Below are 19041 nucleotides of genomic sequence, written 5' to 3'. Positions count from 1 at the left end.
TGTTAGATTAATGGGTATTACAGCAAGGGATTCAAGAATGACTGAATTGTAGAGGTGTTATGAGACTAAGAAAAATGAGGGATTGCAACGCTCAAATTGTAAGTATTTTAATAGAGCCAGTGTAATCCTGCCAGTCCCACACCACCCAAACCCGCTCCGAGCTGGGATTGAACTGGCGACACTCTGCATGGGAGTCGGTTGCTCTAACAGGAAGGCTAAAGACCATGACCTCTAGTGTCAGTCACTAGATCACCTTTTCAGGTTCAGAGGTGTGAGCTGGCCTCTGTTACCACTCAACTTCACTCCTATCCGGGTCATGGCACCATGTGTTTTCTTTTTAATGTATGAATAAACCAGATGGATATCAGCAGTCATGACGACTCTTCAATCTCTCTCCTGATAAAACAAAAGCACAGATTTTACAGTGCGTCTTCGCCTTTATAGCTTTCCTCTCCCATGTGCAGTCAGTGCAGAAAGGGAAGATGGGGGATCAAAACGTTGAAATTCTACACACAATACCTCATAATAACAATGCGAAGAAAGATTTTTTGTAATTGTTGCAAATTTATCCTGAATGAAAACCTGCTTCAAAGTGCTTTTGACCTCAGACTCTGGCGACGGTTCACCTCCCAGCAGGACAATGACCCAAAGCACACCTCCAAAATATCAATATAGTGGCTTCACAACAACTCGATGAATGTCCTTGAGTGGCCCAGCCAGAGCCCAGATCTAAATCCTATTGAACATCTCTGGAGAGATCTGAAAATGGCTGTACACCGTCGCTTCCCTTCAAACCTGATAGAGCTTGAGAGCTACTGCAAAGAGGAATGGGAAAACTTCCCAAAGACAGGTGTGCCAAGCTTGTGGCATAGTGATCGTATACTATTGTAATAGTATGAGGAGCATACTGAAAAGTCTACAGTAAATAGGCTATATAGTGTCGTGGTACAGCTAATAAGTAATTGTTTTCAAATATTTATACCCATTAGAACACTAACACATAGAACACAATTGTAATCATGAAGTTTCACTGACACCCTCACATATTGACATGAGGAAAAGTAAATACGGAACTTCGTTTAACAATGAATAAACGTTTGAAAGGGAAGAAAAATAAACTTTCGGTTTAGCATTTTCTTATTTGCCCAACATTCATGTAATTTATTTAATTGTTTACCTGCCCATGCTATTAATTATTTAAATATTCTTATATACATTTATTTATTAATGTTTTATTTATGCAGGAATTTATGGATTTATTTACTCATTTATTCATATATCTGCATATGTATTTGTTTTATGTTTTTATGCAGGAGTTTATGGATTTTTTTTACTCATTTATACATATATATGCATATTTATTTGTTTTGTTTTATTTATGCAGGAGTTTATTGATTTATTTACTCATTTATTCATATATCTGCATATTTATTTGTTTTATGTTTTATTTATGCAGGAGTTTATGGATTTATTTATTCATTTATTCATATATCTGCATATTTATTTGTTTTATGTTTTGTTTATGCAGGAATTTATGGATTTGTTTACTCATTTATTCATATATCTGCATATTTATTTGTTTAATGTTTTATTTAAGCAGGAATTTATGGATTTATTTACTCATTTATTCATATATCTGCATATTTATTTATTAATGTTTTATTTTTGCAGGAATTTATGGATTTATTTACTCATTTATTCATAAATCTGCATATTTATTTATTTAATGTTTTATTTATGCAGGAATTTATGGACTTATTTACTCATTCATTCATAAATCTGCATATTTATTTATATAATGTTTTGTTTATGCAAAAATTTATGGATTTATTTACTCATTTATTCATATATCTGCATATTTATTTGTTTAATGTTTTGTTTATGCAGGAATTTATGGATTTATTTAATCATTTTTTCATATATCTGCATATTTATTTGTTTAATGTTTTATTTATGCAGGAATTTATGGACTTATTTACTCATTCATTCATAAATCTGCATATTTATTTGTTTAATGTTTTATTTATGCAGGAATTTATGGATTTATTTACTTATTTTTTCATCTATATGCATATTTGTTTAATGTTTTGTTTATGCAGGAATTTATGGATTTATTTAATCATTTTTCATATATCTGCATATTTATTTGTTTAATGTTTTATTTAAGCAGGAGTTTATGGATTTATTTACTCATTCATATATCTGCATATTTATTTGTTTAATGTTTTATTTATGCAGGAATTTATGGATTTATTTACTCGTTTATTCATAAATCTGCATATTTATTTATTTATTTATTGTTTATGCAGGTTTCGTTCTCCATAATAGCAAGTTCAGTAATAAACTGGAAAACAGAAGGGGATGAGGCAAAGTTAAAAACCTACATTTATGAATGAAGAACTTTGCAAAGCATAAAAGGTTATTAACCAGGTAACGCTCTGTACATTTGTCTGTACATCACAATTAACTTGTTTATAACCAAAAGGGTTTACATGGATATCAACATCATATACTTGAGCCCAAAATAAGTGGATGCAGTTGAAGAAAATAAGCTCAGTAGTTTCAACATCACGTCCACAAAAGATATCCTTAAAATGCTAAAACAACTTGACTGAAAAAAATTCTCAGTGAATCTCCCTTTTACAGGTCGCAGTTTTGAGGAAAGAGCGCCATCTGTGTGTCACTGGCTGCGCTTCATCGAGTGTTTGGTTGGTGTGTGCTTATTGAGCTGCTGTGTTAACATTCTTTCCTTTACTTTGGTTCCTTTAGTCCAGCTGGTCTGACACAACCGGACACAACGCAAACCTGAAGATGGCTGCTTTAAGAAACAGGGTATTTGTTATCGGAGTGGGAATGACGAAGGTAAACATCGATTGTTTTGTATATGCGATCTGTCATTGTGTACGTTAAGTTAGTTTGCTCTTGTTATATGACATTGCACTGGCAACTGCTTGTAAATCACTAGCAAAACACGCAACAGTTAAAGTTTATAGCTGTTTTATATAAACTAACGTTATATAAAACTGTATGGCAATATTAAATTAGTGGAGTTAGCATTTTTGTTTAGTTATAGGGGCTGTAACTAGCATAATAGCTAAATGCATACATGTAATGTTATGGATGTACAGTGTCCTGTATTTTAGTACGTGTTTTATCTCCGTTATAATGAGTTATGCAATGTTTTAAAGTGTCTTATCAGGGATTCACTGTCCGCCTGATCTGTGTTGAGTTAACTGCAGTGCTAAAGTCCTTCAGACTCCGCAGAAAAGCAAAGATATCACTTTAATCTGCAAATATGACCCTTGATTAAACGTGTCAAAGGTTACTGTACACTATGACAGTGAACTATGGTTGAGAACTGTCTTGAAAGCAAAGCACAGCTGTAACACTGAAAGAGTAAATATGATTGGTATTATTATTGTGACCCCTACTGACGCGGAAGGAACATTGCGCCATGATGGACTTGAATGTTCTCAGTGTAAATTCGACGGTACTTTGTTTGAGCACTGTTTAAAAAAAATGTTTTTTAATATTTGTTCCATGCCTTCGTGAATAATATACTGTATGTTGTTTGCAATCACGTGGTTCCGGTGAAAATGAACGAGAGACATAGAGGAATAAAGAAGAGTGTTCTGGTCACATACATCGGAGTAGATTGATGAATATAGTCTTATTTTACAGAATACCCTCAAAATTTTACGGTGGATATAGGATATTGCATATTTTTGTTCATTGCATTTTAGGGTTTTATTTGTGTTCCGATCTGTTTGGTCTGTTCTGAAGGTTTCACTTTATTCCACTGGATGGCAGTAAAGTATTTTTAAATCTTATTTTGAACAAAATTAAGTTTCTATCTTATAAAAGTGAAATCTGTATTCTCTTTCAGATATTTCCCAAGTGCTGTTTAACAGACCAAGAAGATTTTCAGAGTATTTGCTAATATATTTTTCCTTCTGACTGGGGAAAGTCTTATTTCTTTTAGTTTGGCTGGAATAAAAGCATTTTTTTGACCCCTGGGTCAACATTTATTAGCTACTTAAGATTTTTTTTCCTTTTCCCGATTGGTTACAGAACAAACCACTGTTGTCCAATGAATTGTTTAATTGTAGATAAACCTTTAAACTGCACTTTAAGCTAAATACGAGCATCTTGCAAAACAAATAAAATACACATTATGCTGTCACCAAAGAGAAGAAATGAGCTGGAAAATGGTTATTAAAACTGTTATGTTTAAAACTGTAAATAAAAAGTCTTCTCTACGTTAAGCCACCCTAAATATTTAGCAAGGAATTACAATGTTCCCATGAGAGCTAGGACAAATAAAAACACAACTCGGGTGTTTAGAAAGAGTATATTTAATTTAATTTTACCTGCAAAATCATCTAAAAACAGCGATCTGAAAGATGAACTTATGGAGAAAAAGAAAACAAAAAGCCATTATAATGTGCCGCTCATCATCACGGTCGTCTTGAGCGTGTTGTTCTGGATTGAGGCTGGCTTGACCACAGTTGAAAATGACATCAAACTTCTTATAAGTGCTGAAGGGTTTATAGATTGACATTCGCTCACAGGCCTACTATATATATATATATATATATATATATATATATATATATATATATATATATATATATATATATATATATATATATATATATATATATATATATATATTTTTTTTTTATTTATTTATTTATTTATTTATTTATTTAAATAAATATAAATAGTTTATATAAAATATATATTATAAAATAAAATATTAATATTATGTTATATTAATATTTATTATGCAATAAGACATACTACTGACTAAAGAAATGACTATTACTTTTTGTTTCTAAAATATATGCAAGTCAAAAATGAATAGTTAATCTAATCTATTAAATTGTATGGACAGATTTCAGTAACACTTTAGTTTAAGTAACAATTCTCACTATTACCAATTATTAATATACGGTCTTATTATTTATGCTTATAAAGTACCTAAATACCTAAACCTTACCACTACCTTGATAACTATTGATAAGCAGCAATTTAGGATTTTACTGATGCAAAAGCCATAGTTAAGGGTTTGTTAATATGGAGAGTAACTTAAGTGTGAGCTTCATTTCTAAACTAGATATTAAAGTTTGAGGACAAACTTTATGGTGGCTTGAAAAGCCGAGTCTGAATTAGCATGTTACTAGCATGAATTAGCAAGTAACTAGCATGATTCTAACATAAATTAGCATGTAACTAGCATGATTCTAGCATGAATTAGCATGATTCTAGCATGAATTAGCATGTTACTAGCATGTTTCTAGCATGAGTTAGCATGTTACTAGCATGTTTCTAGCATGAATTAGCATGTTACTAGCATGATTCTAGCATGAATTGGCATGTTTCTAGCATGAATTAGCATGTTACTAGCATGTTTCTAGCATGATTTAGCATGTTATTAGCATGATTCTAGCATGAATTAGCATGTTTCTAGCATGAATTAGCATGTTATTAGCATGATTCTAGCATGAATTAGCATGTTACTAGCATGATTCTAGCATGAATTAGCATGTTACTAGCATGTTTCTAGCATGAATTAGCATGTTACTAGCATGATTCTAGCATGAATTAGCATGTTACTGGCATGATTCTAGCATGAATTAGCATGTTACTAGCATGATTCTAGCATGATTTAGCATGTTTCTAGCATGAATTAGCATGTTATTAGCATGATTCTAGCATGAATTAGCATGTTACTAGCATGATTCTAGCATGAATTAGCATGTTACTAGCATGTTTCTAGCATGAATTAGCATGTTACTAGCATGATTCTAGCATGAATTAGCATGTTACTAGCATGATTCTAGCATGAATTAGCATGTTACTAGCATGTTTCTAGCATGAATTAGCATGTTACTAGCATGATTCTAGCATGAATTAGCATGTTACTAGCATGATTCTAGCATGAATTAGCATGTTACTAGCATGATTCTAGCATGAATTAGCATGTTTCTAGCATGAATTAGCATGTTACTAGCATGATTCTAGCATGAATTAGCATCTTACTAGCATGATTCTAGCATGAATTAGCATGTTACTAGCATGTTTCTAGCATGAATTAGCATGTTACTAGCATGTTTCTAGCATGATTTAGCATGTTATTAGCATGATTCTAGCATGAATTAGCATGTTTCTAGCATGAATTAGCATGTTACTAGCATGATTCTAGCATGAATTAGCAGGTTACTAGCATGTTTCTAGCATGAATTAGCATGTAACTAGCATGATTCTAGCATGAATTAACATGTTACTAGCATGATTCTAGCATGAATTAGCATGTTTCTAGCATTAATTAGCATGTTACTAGCATGTTTCTAGCATGAATTAGCATGTTATTAGCATGATTCTAGCATGAATTAGCATGTTTCTAGCATGAATTAGCATGTTATTAGCATGATTCTAGCATGAATTAGCATGTTACTAGCATGATTCTAGCATGAATTAGCATGTTACTTGCATGTTTCTAGCATGAATTAGCATGTTACTAGCATGATTCTAGCATGAATTAGCATGTTACTAGCATGATTCTAGCATGAATTAGCATGTTATTAGCATGATTCTAGCATGAATTAGCATGTTTCTAGCATGAATTAGCATGTTACTAGCATGATTCTAGCATGGATTAGCATGTTACTAGCATGATTCTAGCATGAATTAGCATGTTACTAGCATGTTTCTAGCATGAATTAGCATGTTTCTAGCATGAATTAGCATGTTACTAGCATGATTCTAGCATGTTACTAGCATGTTTCTAGCATGAATTAGCATGTTACTAGCATGTTTCTAGCATGAATTAGCATGTTGTTAGCATGTTTCTAGCATGAATTAGCATGTAACTAGCATGATTCTAGCATGAATTAGCATGTTACTATTATGATTCTAGCATGAATTAGCATGTTACTAGCATGTTTCTAGCATGAATTAGCATGTTACTAGCATGAATTAGCATGTTACTAGCATGTTTCTAGCATGAATTAGCATGTTACTAGCATGTTTCTCGCATAAATTAGCATGTTTCTAGCATGATTCTAGCATGAATTAGCATGTTTCTAGCATGAATTAGCATGTAACTAGCATGATTCTAACATTAATTAGCATGTAACTAGCATGTTACTAGCATGATACTAGCATGAATCAGCTTGTTTCTAGCATGAATTAGCATGTTGTTAGCATGATTCTAGCATGAATTAGCATGTTACTAGCATGACTAGCATGTCACTATCGTGTTGCTAGCACCTTTCTAGCAAGATTAGCATGTCAGTAGGATGTTAAAACTGTTAGCGTGTGTTAGAATAGCTAGTCACAGTCTCTGGGACAGTTGCTAGGGTGCTGAAATTGGTTGCTAGGGAGTGGCTAGTAAGTTTAAAGGTAATCAGTGATTGGCTGCTGGCTAGACTGAGTTGAATGAGGCCAGACTCTAGTCTGTAGGACAGTCTGATGCGTCTGATGAGTCTGATGAGTTATGAGCTCACAAAGGTTGATCCAATGTTAAGTCAATGGGAGTCTTTTACAATGGAAGTCTATGGGACAGTTGCTAGGGTGCTGTAAGTGGTTGCTAGGGAGTGGCTAGTAAGTTAAAAAGTCATCAGTTATTGGCTGCTGGCTAGACTGAGTTAAATGAGTCCAGTTAGAAGTCTGTAGGACAGTCTGATGCAGAGTTATGAGCTCACAAAGTTTGACCCAATGTTAAGTCAATGGGACTTTTGGAATTTTTCTGGGTCGTTTTTCGGAAAACCCAAGGTCGGATCAGTTAGAAAAGATATAGCAACCCGAGTCAGACCAGTTCGAAGGTTTGACGAAAGTTTGAAGTATGTAGCTTGAAAGGCCTAGGAGGAGATACACTTAGAAATTAGTCTCAGAAGAATAAGAAGAAGAAGAAGAAGAAGAAGAAGAAGAACTAGATATTAAAGTTTGAGGACAAACTTTATGGTGGCTTGAAAAGCCGAGTCTGAATTAGCATGTTACTAGCATGATTCTAACATAAATTAGCATGTAACTAGCATGATTCTAGCATGAATTAGCATGTTACTAGCATGTTTCTAGCATGATTCTAGCATGAATTAGCATGTTACTAGCATGTTTCTAGCATGAGTTAGCATGTTACTAGCATGTTTCTAGCATGAATTAGCATGTTACTAGCATGATTCTAGCATGAATTAGCATGTTACTAGCATGTTTCTAGCATGAATTAGCATGTTACTAGCATGTTTCTAGCATGATTTACCATGTTATTGGCATGATTCTAGCATGAATTAGCATGTTTCTAGCATGAATTAGCATGTTATTAGCATGATTCTAGCATGAATTAACATGTTACTAGCATGATTCTAGCATGAATTAGCATGTTACTAGCATGTTTCTAGCATGAATTAGCATGTTACTAGCATGATTCTAGCATGAATTAGCATGTTACTAGCATGATTCTAGCATGAATTAGCATGTTATTAGCATGATTCTAGCATGAATTAGCATGTTACTAGCATGATTCTAGCATGAATTAGCATGTTACTAGCATGATTCTAGCATGAATTAGCATGTTACTAGCATGATTCTAGCATGGATTAGCATGTAACTAGCATGATTCTAGCATGAATTAGCATGTTACTAGCATGTTTCTAGCATGAATTAGCATGTTATTAGCATGATTCTAGCATGAATTAGCATGTTACTAGCATGATTCTAGCATGAATTAGCATGTTACTAGCATGTTTCTAGCATGAATTAGCATGTTACTAGCATGATTCTAGCATGAATTAGCATGTTACTAGCATGTTTCTAGCATGAATTAGCATGTAACTAGCATGATTCTAGCATGAATTAGCATGTTATTAGCATGTTTCTAGCATGAATTAGCATGTTACTAGCATGATTCTAGCACGAATTAGCATGTTACTAGCATGTTTCTAGCATGTATTAGCATGTTACTAGCATGATTCTAGCATGAATTAGCATGTTACTAGCATGATTCTAGCATGAATTAGCATGTTACTAGCATGTTTCTAGCATGAATTAGCATGTTATTAGCATGATTCTAGCATGAATTAGCATGTTACTAGCATGATTCTAGCATGAATTAGCATGTTACTAGCATGTTTCTAGCATGAATTAGCATGTTACTAGCATGATTCTAGCATGTTTTAGCATGTTACTAACATGTTTCTAGCATTAATTAGCATGTTACTAGCATGTTTCTAGCATGAATTAGCATTTTATTAGCATGATTCTAGCATGAATTAGCATGTTTCTAGCATGAATTAGCATGTTATTAGCATGATTCTAGCATGAATTAGCATGTTACTAGCATGATTCTAGCGTGAATTAGCATGTTACTAGCATGTTTCTAGCATGAATTAGCATGTTACTAGCATGATTCTAGCATGAATTAGCATTTTACTAGCATGATTCTAGCATGAATTAGCATGTTGTTAGCATGATTCTAGCATGAATTAGCATGTTTCTAGCATGAATTAGCATGTAACTAGCATGATTCTAGCATGAATTAGCATGTTACTAGCATGTTTCTAGTATGAATTAGCATGTTACTAGCATGATTCTAGCACGAATTAGCATGTTACTAGCATGTTTCTAGCATGTATTAGAATGTTACTAGCATGATTCTAGCATGAATTAGCATGTTACTAGCATGATTCTAGCATGAATTAGCATGTTGTTAGCATGATTCTAGCATGAATTAGCATGTTTCTAGCATGAATTAGCATGTAACTAGCATGATTCTAGCATTAATTAGCATGTAACTAACATGTTACTAGCATGATTCTAGCATGAGTCAGCTTGTTTCTAGCATGAATTAGCATGTTGTTAGCATGATTCTACTATGAATTAGCATGTTACTAGCATGATTAGCATGTCACTATCGTGTTGCTAGCACCTTTCTAGCAAGATTAGCATGTCAGTAGGATGTTAAAACTGTTAGCGTGTGTTAGAATAGCTAGTCACAGTCACTGGGACAGTTGCTAGGGTGCTGAAATTGGTTGCTAGGGAGTGGCTAGTAAGTTTAAAGGTAATCAGTGATTGGCTGCTGGCTAGACTGAGTTGAATGAGGCCAGACTCTAGTCTGTAGGACAGTCTGATGCAGTGTTATGAGCTCACAAAGGTTGATCCAATGTTAAGTAAATGGGAGTCTTTTACAATGGAAGTCTATGGGACAGTTGCTAGGGTGCTGTAAGTGGTTGCTAGGGAGTGGCTAGTAAGTTAAAAAGTCATCAGTTATTGGCTGCTGGCTAGACTGAGTTAAATGAGTCCAGTTAGAAGTCTGTAGGACAGTCTGATGCAGAGTTATGAGCTCACAAAGTTTGACCCAATGTTAAGTCAATGGGACTTTTGGGAATTTTCTGGGTCGTTTTTCGGAAAACCCAAGGTCGGATCAGTTAGAAAAGATATAGCAACCCGAGTCAGACCAGTTTGAAGGTTTGACGAAAGTTTGAAGTATGTAGCTTGAAAGGCCTAGGAGGAGATACACTTAGAAATTAGTCTCAGAAGAAGAAGAAGAAGAATAATAATAAGTTTAAGATAGATAACAATATGCTGGCTTTTCAAGCCACCATAATAATAATAAGTTTAAGATAGATAACAGTATGCTGGCTTTTCAAGCCACCATAATAATTGTTCTAGTGTTTAATAAATAAATATTACTATCTAATGAGCAAGTACTAATATCTTTTAAAAAAAGAAATACTAACTAAATAACGATCACTAGTAGATAATGAATAAGTATATGCATAGATAATAGATGGATAAGTAGCATAACGATAGGTTATAATACTATAACTGTAGTAGTAATAATAGTAATAACAGTAAAAATAGTTATAGCTAGAAATGTTATGGAAAACATCTGAAAATGTGTAAAAAAAAATAGGTACTAGTAGCATGAAAATAGGTGCTGCTGTATAAAGACAGTGTTAAAACGTGCCATATTCTGAGGTTTAATTTTATATGTAATAGATTTTTTGTCTATTGAAATACAAGGAAACTAAAGAGTCATATTTTCATTATACTTTACCTTTTCTGTCCTTTTTTCAGTTTGAAAAACCTGGTGCAAGAGACATTGATTATCCAGACATGGCCAAAGAAGCAGGTGAAGAAGATGAGCCTCTATTCAAAAATCTAGCATGTAGAAATATTATTTATTGATTTTGTTTGGTTCTTGAATTATTTCTGTTGTGGCACAGGGCAGAGAGCGCTGGCTGATGCTGGAATCAAGTACAGTGCCGTCCAGCAAGCATGTGTGGGCTACGTGTATGGTATGTCTGACTTATCATCAATACTGAATGTGGTATATTTAATTACATGGGCTTTTATGTCTTACACATTGGCATTCTAATTTTGTTTTCTGACTTCAGTGTTGAATTGAGTATTGTCTGTGTTTCTCCAGGTGACTCGACGTGTGGCCAAAGGGCTATTTATCATAGTCTGGGTCTGTCAGGAATTCCCATAATTAACGTCAACAATAACTGCTCTACCGGCTCCACTGCGCTGTTTATGGGCCGTCAGCTCATTCAGGGAGGTGAGATGTTTATTACTACAGCTAAATGCAGTATAATTCCCATGCTACACTACTAGATCAGTAATATTGCTTTTTTTTTTTTGTTAGAGATGAAAAATTGTTGTTAAAACTTGCCTAGAGCAGCGTCTGCTTTTAAAATTTAGCCTACAGTGCTGTCTGCTGTTATAAACTAGCTGAGAATGCCGTCTGCAGTTATAAACTAGCCTAGAGTGTCATCTGCTGATAAAAACTAGCCTAGAGCGCCGTCTATTTTGGTAGTTTTGCCTTTTAATTCTTTTTTTTTATATATATATTTTAATTATGCAATTTTGTAATTAATAATAATAATAAATTTTTATTTATATAGCACCTTTCCAGAGCTCAAGGACACTTTACAAAGAATGCAACAAAAAGAGATAGTACAAGCAGATAAATGTAGACAGCATTAATAGATACACAAACATACAGGAAGTCAAATTTAACAAACTGGAAATACAAAAACAAGACCTAAGAGACAAATGAACAGAGTGCAGGTGGATCAGATAAAGTGGTCAGTTTGTCAGGTCAGAAGTGAAGCATTCAGAAAATAAGTGAGTTTTAAGTAAAGATTTGAATTCTGAGATATTATTAGCAGAACAGTGTGAGCATGGTAGAGAGTTCCAGAGTTTGGGTGCAATAACACTAAATGATCTGCCCCCATTTGAAGAGAGACGGTACCGAGGGACAGCGAGAAGGCCAGAGTCAGCGGAACGTAATGAGCGAGTAGAGGTGTAGGGTGTATGTAAATAAAATATATAATCTGAAAATTAAAGATAAAGAATTAAAATTAAGATTTAATTAATTTAAAATAAGATTAATCAGCCCTGATCTGATTTTTGTTTATTACATAATTTTTGAAGGAACGCAGATTGAAAAAAAAAACCTTGTGTTTTCTTAATACACAAGACAATTTCAGTGGAAATATATGTAAACATTGCATCCGGAAAGTATTCATAGCTCTTCACTTTTCCCACAGTTTTGTATGTTACAGCCTTGTTACAAAATGGATTAAATTCATTTATTTCCTCAACATTCTACACACAATACCCCATAATGACAATGTGAGAAAAGAGTTTTTGAAATTGTTGCAAATTTTTGAAAAATAAAAAACCTGAAAAATCAGATGTACAGAAGTATTCACAGCCTTTGGCGTGAAGCTCTAAATTGAGCTCCGGTACATTCTGTTTCCACTGATCACTCTTCAGATCTTTTAGCAGCTTAATTGGAGTTATTCTGTGGTAAATTCAGTTGATTGGACATGATTTGAAAAGGCATACATCTGTCTATATAGGGTCCCAGGGTTGACAGTGCATGTCAAAGCACAAACCAAGCATGAAGACAAAGGAATTGTCTGTAGACCTCCGAGACAGGATTGTCACGAGGCATAAGGCTGGGGAAGGTAACAGAAAAAATTCTGCTGCTCTGAAAGTTCCAATGAGCACAGTGCCCTCCATCATCCGTAAGTGGAAGATGTTTGGAACCAGGAGGACTGGTCCAGCCATCCAGCCATCTGAGTGATCGGGGGAGAAGGGCCTTAGTCAGGGAGGTGATCAATCAGATGGTCACGCTGTCTGAGCTCCAGCATTCTTTTGTGGGGAGAGGAGAACCTTACAGAAGGACAACCATCTGTGTAGCAATCCACCAATCAGGCCTGTATGGTAGCGTGGCCAGCAGAAGCCACTCCCCACCTGGAATTTGCCAAAAGGCATCTGAAGGACTCTCTAAGAAACTAAATTCTCTGGTCACTAAATTCTCTCTGGAACTAAATTCACTCTGTGGAGTGAATGCCAGGCGTTACATTTGGAGAAAATCAGGCACCGCTCATCACCAGGCTAATACCATCCCTAGAGTGAAGCATGGTGGTGGCAGTAAGAAAATTATGAGGAAATGTTCATATTTAGTGAAATATCCCTAGAAGGAAAATTCAGAAGAACAGCATTTTCCTGAAATAAGAATCTTTTGTAGAATTTTAAATGTATTTACGTTCATTTTTAAGTGTGTCTTTTCTAAAATGTTTAATAAAATCACACTACCCCGTAACTCCATTAAATCTTGCGTTCAGGTTTGGCCGACTGTGTCCTTGCCTTGGGCTTTGAGAAGATGGAAAGAGGTTCATTGTCCTCAAAGGTACACGTTCAGGTTAAAGAACTTAAAACCTTTATTAAAGCCATGTTGAAGCCTCATGTTATCTTATGGGTTTGCAGTACATGGACAGAACCAACCCTATGGACAAGCACATGGAGGTAATGATTAACCGTTATGGGTTGGCGGCAGCACCGGCTGCACCTCAGATGTTTGGCAACGCTGGCAGAGAACACATGGAGAAGTATGGTAAGTGCTGAGTAGTTGATTTGAGTTTAGATTAATCTTCTTGATCTTGATTCTCTTTTAATAACAAAAGCTCTCTGTTGCATCTAGGTACAAAACCAGAGCATTTTGCCAAAGTTGCTTGGAAGAACCACAAACATTCCACCAATAACCCGTAAGTTTTGCTGAGAGTTTGCTGTAAATGAAAAAAATGCATTCAACTGCTCTGTGCAAAAGAAATCCTTTCTATATCACATACTGTATAACAGAAGACATGTTCAGTGTGTGAATCTCTTGCTTCTCGTCCACACTGACACTCAGATACTCTCAGTTCCGGGATGAATATAGTCTGGAGCAGGTCATTGACTCCAGGAAGGTTTTTGAGTTCCTCACACTCTTGCAGTGCTGGTAAGTGGACAATTTAATTAGCTAGATTGTGAATATTAAAGTTCCCAAATTAAAGGGGACCTGTCATGCGCCTTTTTACAAGATGTAAAATAAGTCTCTGATGTCCCTAAAGTGTTTATGTGAAGTTTCAGTTCAAAATATCCCACAAATAAAGTTTTATAACTGTTTGAAACTGCCTCTTTTAGACTTTGATCCGTGTCATTTCGGTGACTGTCGCTTTAAATTCAAATGAGATTGTACTCCCAGCCCTCTTTTCAAAAGAAGGCGGAGCTACGCGGCAGATTTAAAACTAATGGCAAAGCCTGCTTCTCGCTCTGTTTATGCTAATGAGGGTGAGATCATCACTGATGGGTGGGGCTTTCCCCCTCTGATGACACATACAAAGAGAGAACGTCAATCAAAGTGTTTCTGCAGATATTAAGTGTGATTATAAAAACTAAAATTTATTATTTTTTACCATTAAAGACGGAGTATATTCACACACTGTTTCCACACAACTATGTTTAAACCCTCTCTCTATAAAAGCGTTTTTGCATAATAGGACACTTTTAAAGGAATATTACAGATTCAGTACAAGTTCAGTAGGAAAATGAACATTATTTTTTTAAAGGGATAGTTCACTCAAAAATGAAAATTACCTCAATATTTATTTAGTATTCTAAAGTTTATGAGTTTCTTTCCTTCACTTTCACTATGTGACAAAAAGGGGTTTTGTTCTCAGCTACAGTTTATGCATATGCAGTTGAAGTCAGAATTATTAGCCCCTCTGTGTATTTTTTCCCCCAATTTCTGTTTAACGGAGAGAAGATTTTTTTCAACACATTTCTAAACATAATAGTTTTAATAACTCATTTCTAATAACTGATTTATTTTATCTTTGTCATGATGACAGTAAATAATATTTTACTAGATATTTTTCAAGACACTAGTATTCAGCTTAAAGTGACATTTAAAGGTTTAACTAGGTTAATTAGCTTAACTAGGCAGGGTGCGTTTCCCAAAACGATCGTTAGCCAACTAAGGTCGCAAGTTGCATCGTTACAAATATAATGTGTTGATTTGCTGTTTCCCAAATCCATCTTTCCAACGAACATTCGCAAACTGCGTCGCAAACATGTGCACTCGCAACTACACCTCTGGAGCTGTAGTTAGAAACATAGTTCCTGGCTGTGCTCTATTCCCAGTTATCCCCCTATTTATTAAAAATAAAGGTCATCTCTCTTAGGTGTAATTTGCTTTCAAACTATTTTTACAGTTCAGTTTTACAGTTCATGTTTACAATTCTGCTCCCTTCGCAGTGCACTTTGAAAACATTGATGTCATTTTGAACACAGCCTTATGGCGAAAGCTATAGATGACCTATTATTTAAAAGCGGAATTTATGTTAAGTTTCCAAAGTAGCGGATTTTTGACAACAAAAAACATAGCACACTTTCATAGTTTTAATTTATAGTAGGTTATTTCTTAAGTATCTGTACTGTATATGGCATGGGCCTGCTGGTTAGCACATTTCTGCAGTGGTTTGTATGTGTCAAATTGTAAAAGTAGACTTTTCAAAAAATAAATAAACAATATCCTACTTAAAAATAATGATAATCATCATCATTAATATTATTATCAAAGTAGGATTTTTTAAATTTCCTAATAAATAATAAATATTAAATTTCATTTTATAATGAATAGCCTCATTATTTATTTATTTATTTATATGATTTAAATATATATATATATATATTACAATATGTGTTAGCTTTTATAGGGGATTTTATGTTTTTGAATAGAATATGTAATGTTCAACTTCTCAATAATATTAGTAAAGCAAACACAGACCCTATATGTGCCATTTACATATATTTCAATTAATATGGAAAACGAGTGCATGTTTTGATCAAAACTAATATTGGATTTTATTTTAAATGTGTGTTTGTGTAAAACAATATAACTTGCACAAAGAAGTGATGGGGTTCTTCTCTAAAGAAGTTGTTACTCCACCTCGTTTACAGCATCATTATGGGCGTTTTACGCTTTAACTAACATGGTTTAAGCAATGGATGTGCGACAGAGAAACTGGGGGTTTTGGGAAACACTCGTCACTACATCGTTCTTTTCCCAAATGATGCATCGTACTATGATTGTTTAGCCGTGAGTTACGTCGTTGTTTGGGAAACGCACCCCAGGATAGGGTAATTAGGCAAGTTATTGTATAACGATGGTTTGTTCTGTAGACTATTAAAACAAATATAGCTTAAAGGGGCTAATAATATTGACCTTAAAATGTGTTTTAAAAAATTAAAAACTGCTTTTATTCTAGCCGAAATAAAACAAATAAGACTTTCTCCAGAAGAAAAAATATTATCAGACATACTGTGAAAATTTCAGGAAAAAAGGAAAAAAATTCAAACAGGGGTTAATAATTCTGACTTCAACTGTATAGTAATCGAGCACTTTTTCAGTTTTGTGTGAGCTATCCCTGTAAGCAAGCTTATATTATTATTATTATTATTATTATTATTATTATTATTATTATTATTATTATTATTAGGTTTAATAAAATTGATAGTACATTTGTAAGTGTCATTATACTCTCTGTTATTATCCTGGCTCTTAATATTTACATAACAAGTCCCAATCCCAATTCTACCCCTAAGCCTTTCCTTTTACTCTTCGTTTTGCTCGTTCTCGTGAAGGGTTAGGGGTGTCCCAATTCTCTTTAGCTCAAAGGCTTAGGGCTAAGGGGAAGGTTTAGATAATCCTTGAAACTGAGATTTTCCGGGACCACACTCGAAACCAAGGGGTACGAAAATTTCACAGAATACACAGGTACAACAATAATATGGCTGCACACGTGAGTCAGAAGATGCACAAATGAGTAATTTTTGGTTATTGGATTTTTTACAACAAACAATCATATGTTTTAATACATTCATAACGGTTTTCGTGTTTTATGATCATGCTTTTAAAAAAATTAAATAATTGAAAAAAACGCAAAATTTCACTATCTATAATCCATAATAATAACTCCTGTATAGCAGTCCCACAACATACTTTCACATCTGACACTCGAATACCATGTCAGAAAAGAGAATTACCTTTTTGGTATAACATTAATGTTGATTTCTTGTGCATAGATGAATATGGCCACGGAGTAAATGTACAGTACAGTTACGACCTCATTGCCACATTATATCATTATGATAACATGATATCGTTGCCTTCGGTAATTTCCTGAAGATGAATACCAAAAAAATAACACAACTGGAATAACTACAGCGGTCGCCATCGTCAATCTTATATGAAGTAAGAACTCGCAATGACATGCGGGTCCTGTAGTGCTGTCCCATTTTTTAGAATAAATTTGAAGCCCTTGCCCTTCACACTCTGTTTCAAAGGTGAAGGGGTAGGGGTACAAAAATAGAATTGGAATGGGGCCTTGTCAAACTGTAAACCATTTTCCTTTCCAGCAGAAGTTGATGTTTTGTCAAGTTGTTGTTTTCTGTAGCCCAACGTCAGATGGAGCAGGCGCTGCAGTGCTGGCCAGTGAGTCATTTGTAAGGAGGAATGGACTAGAAAAAAAGGCGGTAGAGATCGTAGCTCAAGAAATGGTCACAGACCTCTCCACTACCTTTGAAGAAAACAGCTGTATGAAAATGGTAATCTTACTGAGCAGCACACAACCACCAAAACAAAAGCTTCAGTAACATATTCATATAGTATAAATAAACTTTTTTGTCACACACACTTGTATGATACAATTCTCACTATTACTATTAATTCTCACTAATTCTCACTCAGAGCTGTTGTGTAAGATTGAGGGGCTTTATTCTGCAAAAACAACCATCTTGAATGTAGTGTTGTTAAAAGTATCGAATTCGGTACTTTTCGATACTGAAATTTTAAATACATCCATTTCCCGCTAACATTTGAGCACTGTTGAGCATGTCATTAATCACCTCTGAGATGTCCGCCTTTAGCGAGTGAAGAATCTCAGATTTTAAGTCCTAGAGTCTATTTTCTCTGGACTGCCTGAAAGGAATGAGGTCACTTGCAATCAGGTGAACTTGAAGATGAGGGGGCGTTAGGCCTAGACCTAGGTAGTGCGCCGTATTTGTATTTGCATAGTTTTTCTGTCATTAGCTCGTTTATCTACTCTTTTCTTATTTAAGAAATGCAATCAAAGCAGAGATCATAGTGTTTTATTATATGGGGCGGATTTTATATCATATAGCAGGAGATCAGCGGGAGCTTGAGCCAGACAAGTTTTACTCCTTTGCTATGTTATTAAACACCAATAATTGGTCATTGTGTTCATCGCTCAACAGAAATGACTTTGGCTGTGAAGGTCATCAGTTCACCACTATTTACAGAGTGCAAACATAGATACACGGAGACTAAAGCCTTTCAAAGCCGCGTAGATCAATTGATCTATCAGTGAATCGCTGGTATGTCAGCTTATAGACAGATCAGCTGATCTACGTGACTTTAAAATCCTCAAGAGTCCCGATATCTGTGTTTGCACTTGGTGAACAGCAGTGAATAGTGGTGGACAGATGACCTTCATGGCCATTTCTGTTGAGCACGTGAACACAATGACAAATCAGCAGTGTTTAAGAACGTACTCCACAGTGCTCAAATATTAGCGGGAATGAACGTTTTTACAATTAGAGGATCAATTGGTACTAAACTCGATACCTTTGACAACACTACCTGGATATACTTTATTTTGCTTATAACACGACTGCTTGGCA

General features: G+C 34.6%; 1 protein-coding gene across 1 annotated transcript in view; it reads left to right on the top strand.

Moving 5' to 3' along the window:
• Nucleotides 1-2681: 2681 nt before the first annotated feature.
• Nucleotides 2682-19041, top strand: part of LOC130240808 (sterol carrier protein 2-like) — a 34088-nt gene continuing 17728 nt past the window's right edge. Inside the window, 9 exon segments of the mRNA XM_056472459.1 lie at nt 2682-2862; nt 11080-11134; nt 11229-11300; nt 11432-11563; nt 13644-13708; nt 13786-13912; nt 14000-14063; nt 14210-14296; nt 17796-17946. Coding sequence (XP_056328434.1) covers nt 2812-2862; nt 11080-11134; nt 11229-11300; nt 11432-11563; nt 13644-13708; nt 13786-13912; nt 14000-14063; nt 14210-14296; nt 17796-17946 — 804 coding nt within the window. The 5' untranslated portion in view covers nt 2682-2811.

This window comes from Danio aesculapii, chromosome 2 (assembly GCF_903798145.1).
Source record: "Danio aesculapii chromosome 2, fDanAes4.1, whole genome shotgun sequence".
In the NCBI taxonomy this organism is placed as follows: domain Eukaryota; kingdom Metazoa; phylum Chordata; class Actinopteri; order Cypriniformes; family Danionidae; genus Danio; species Danio aesculapii.
The sequence above is the reverse complement of the archived record's forward strand: the minus strand, read 5'-3'. Positions and strand labels throughout refer to the sequence as shown.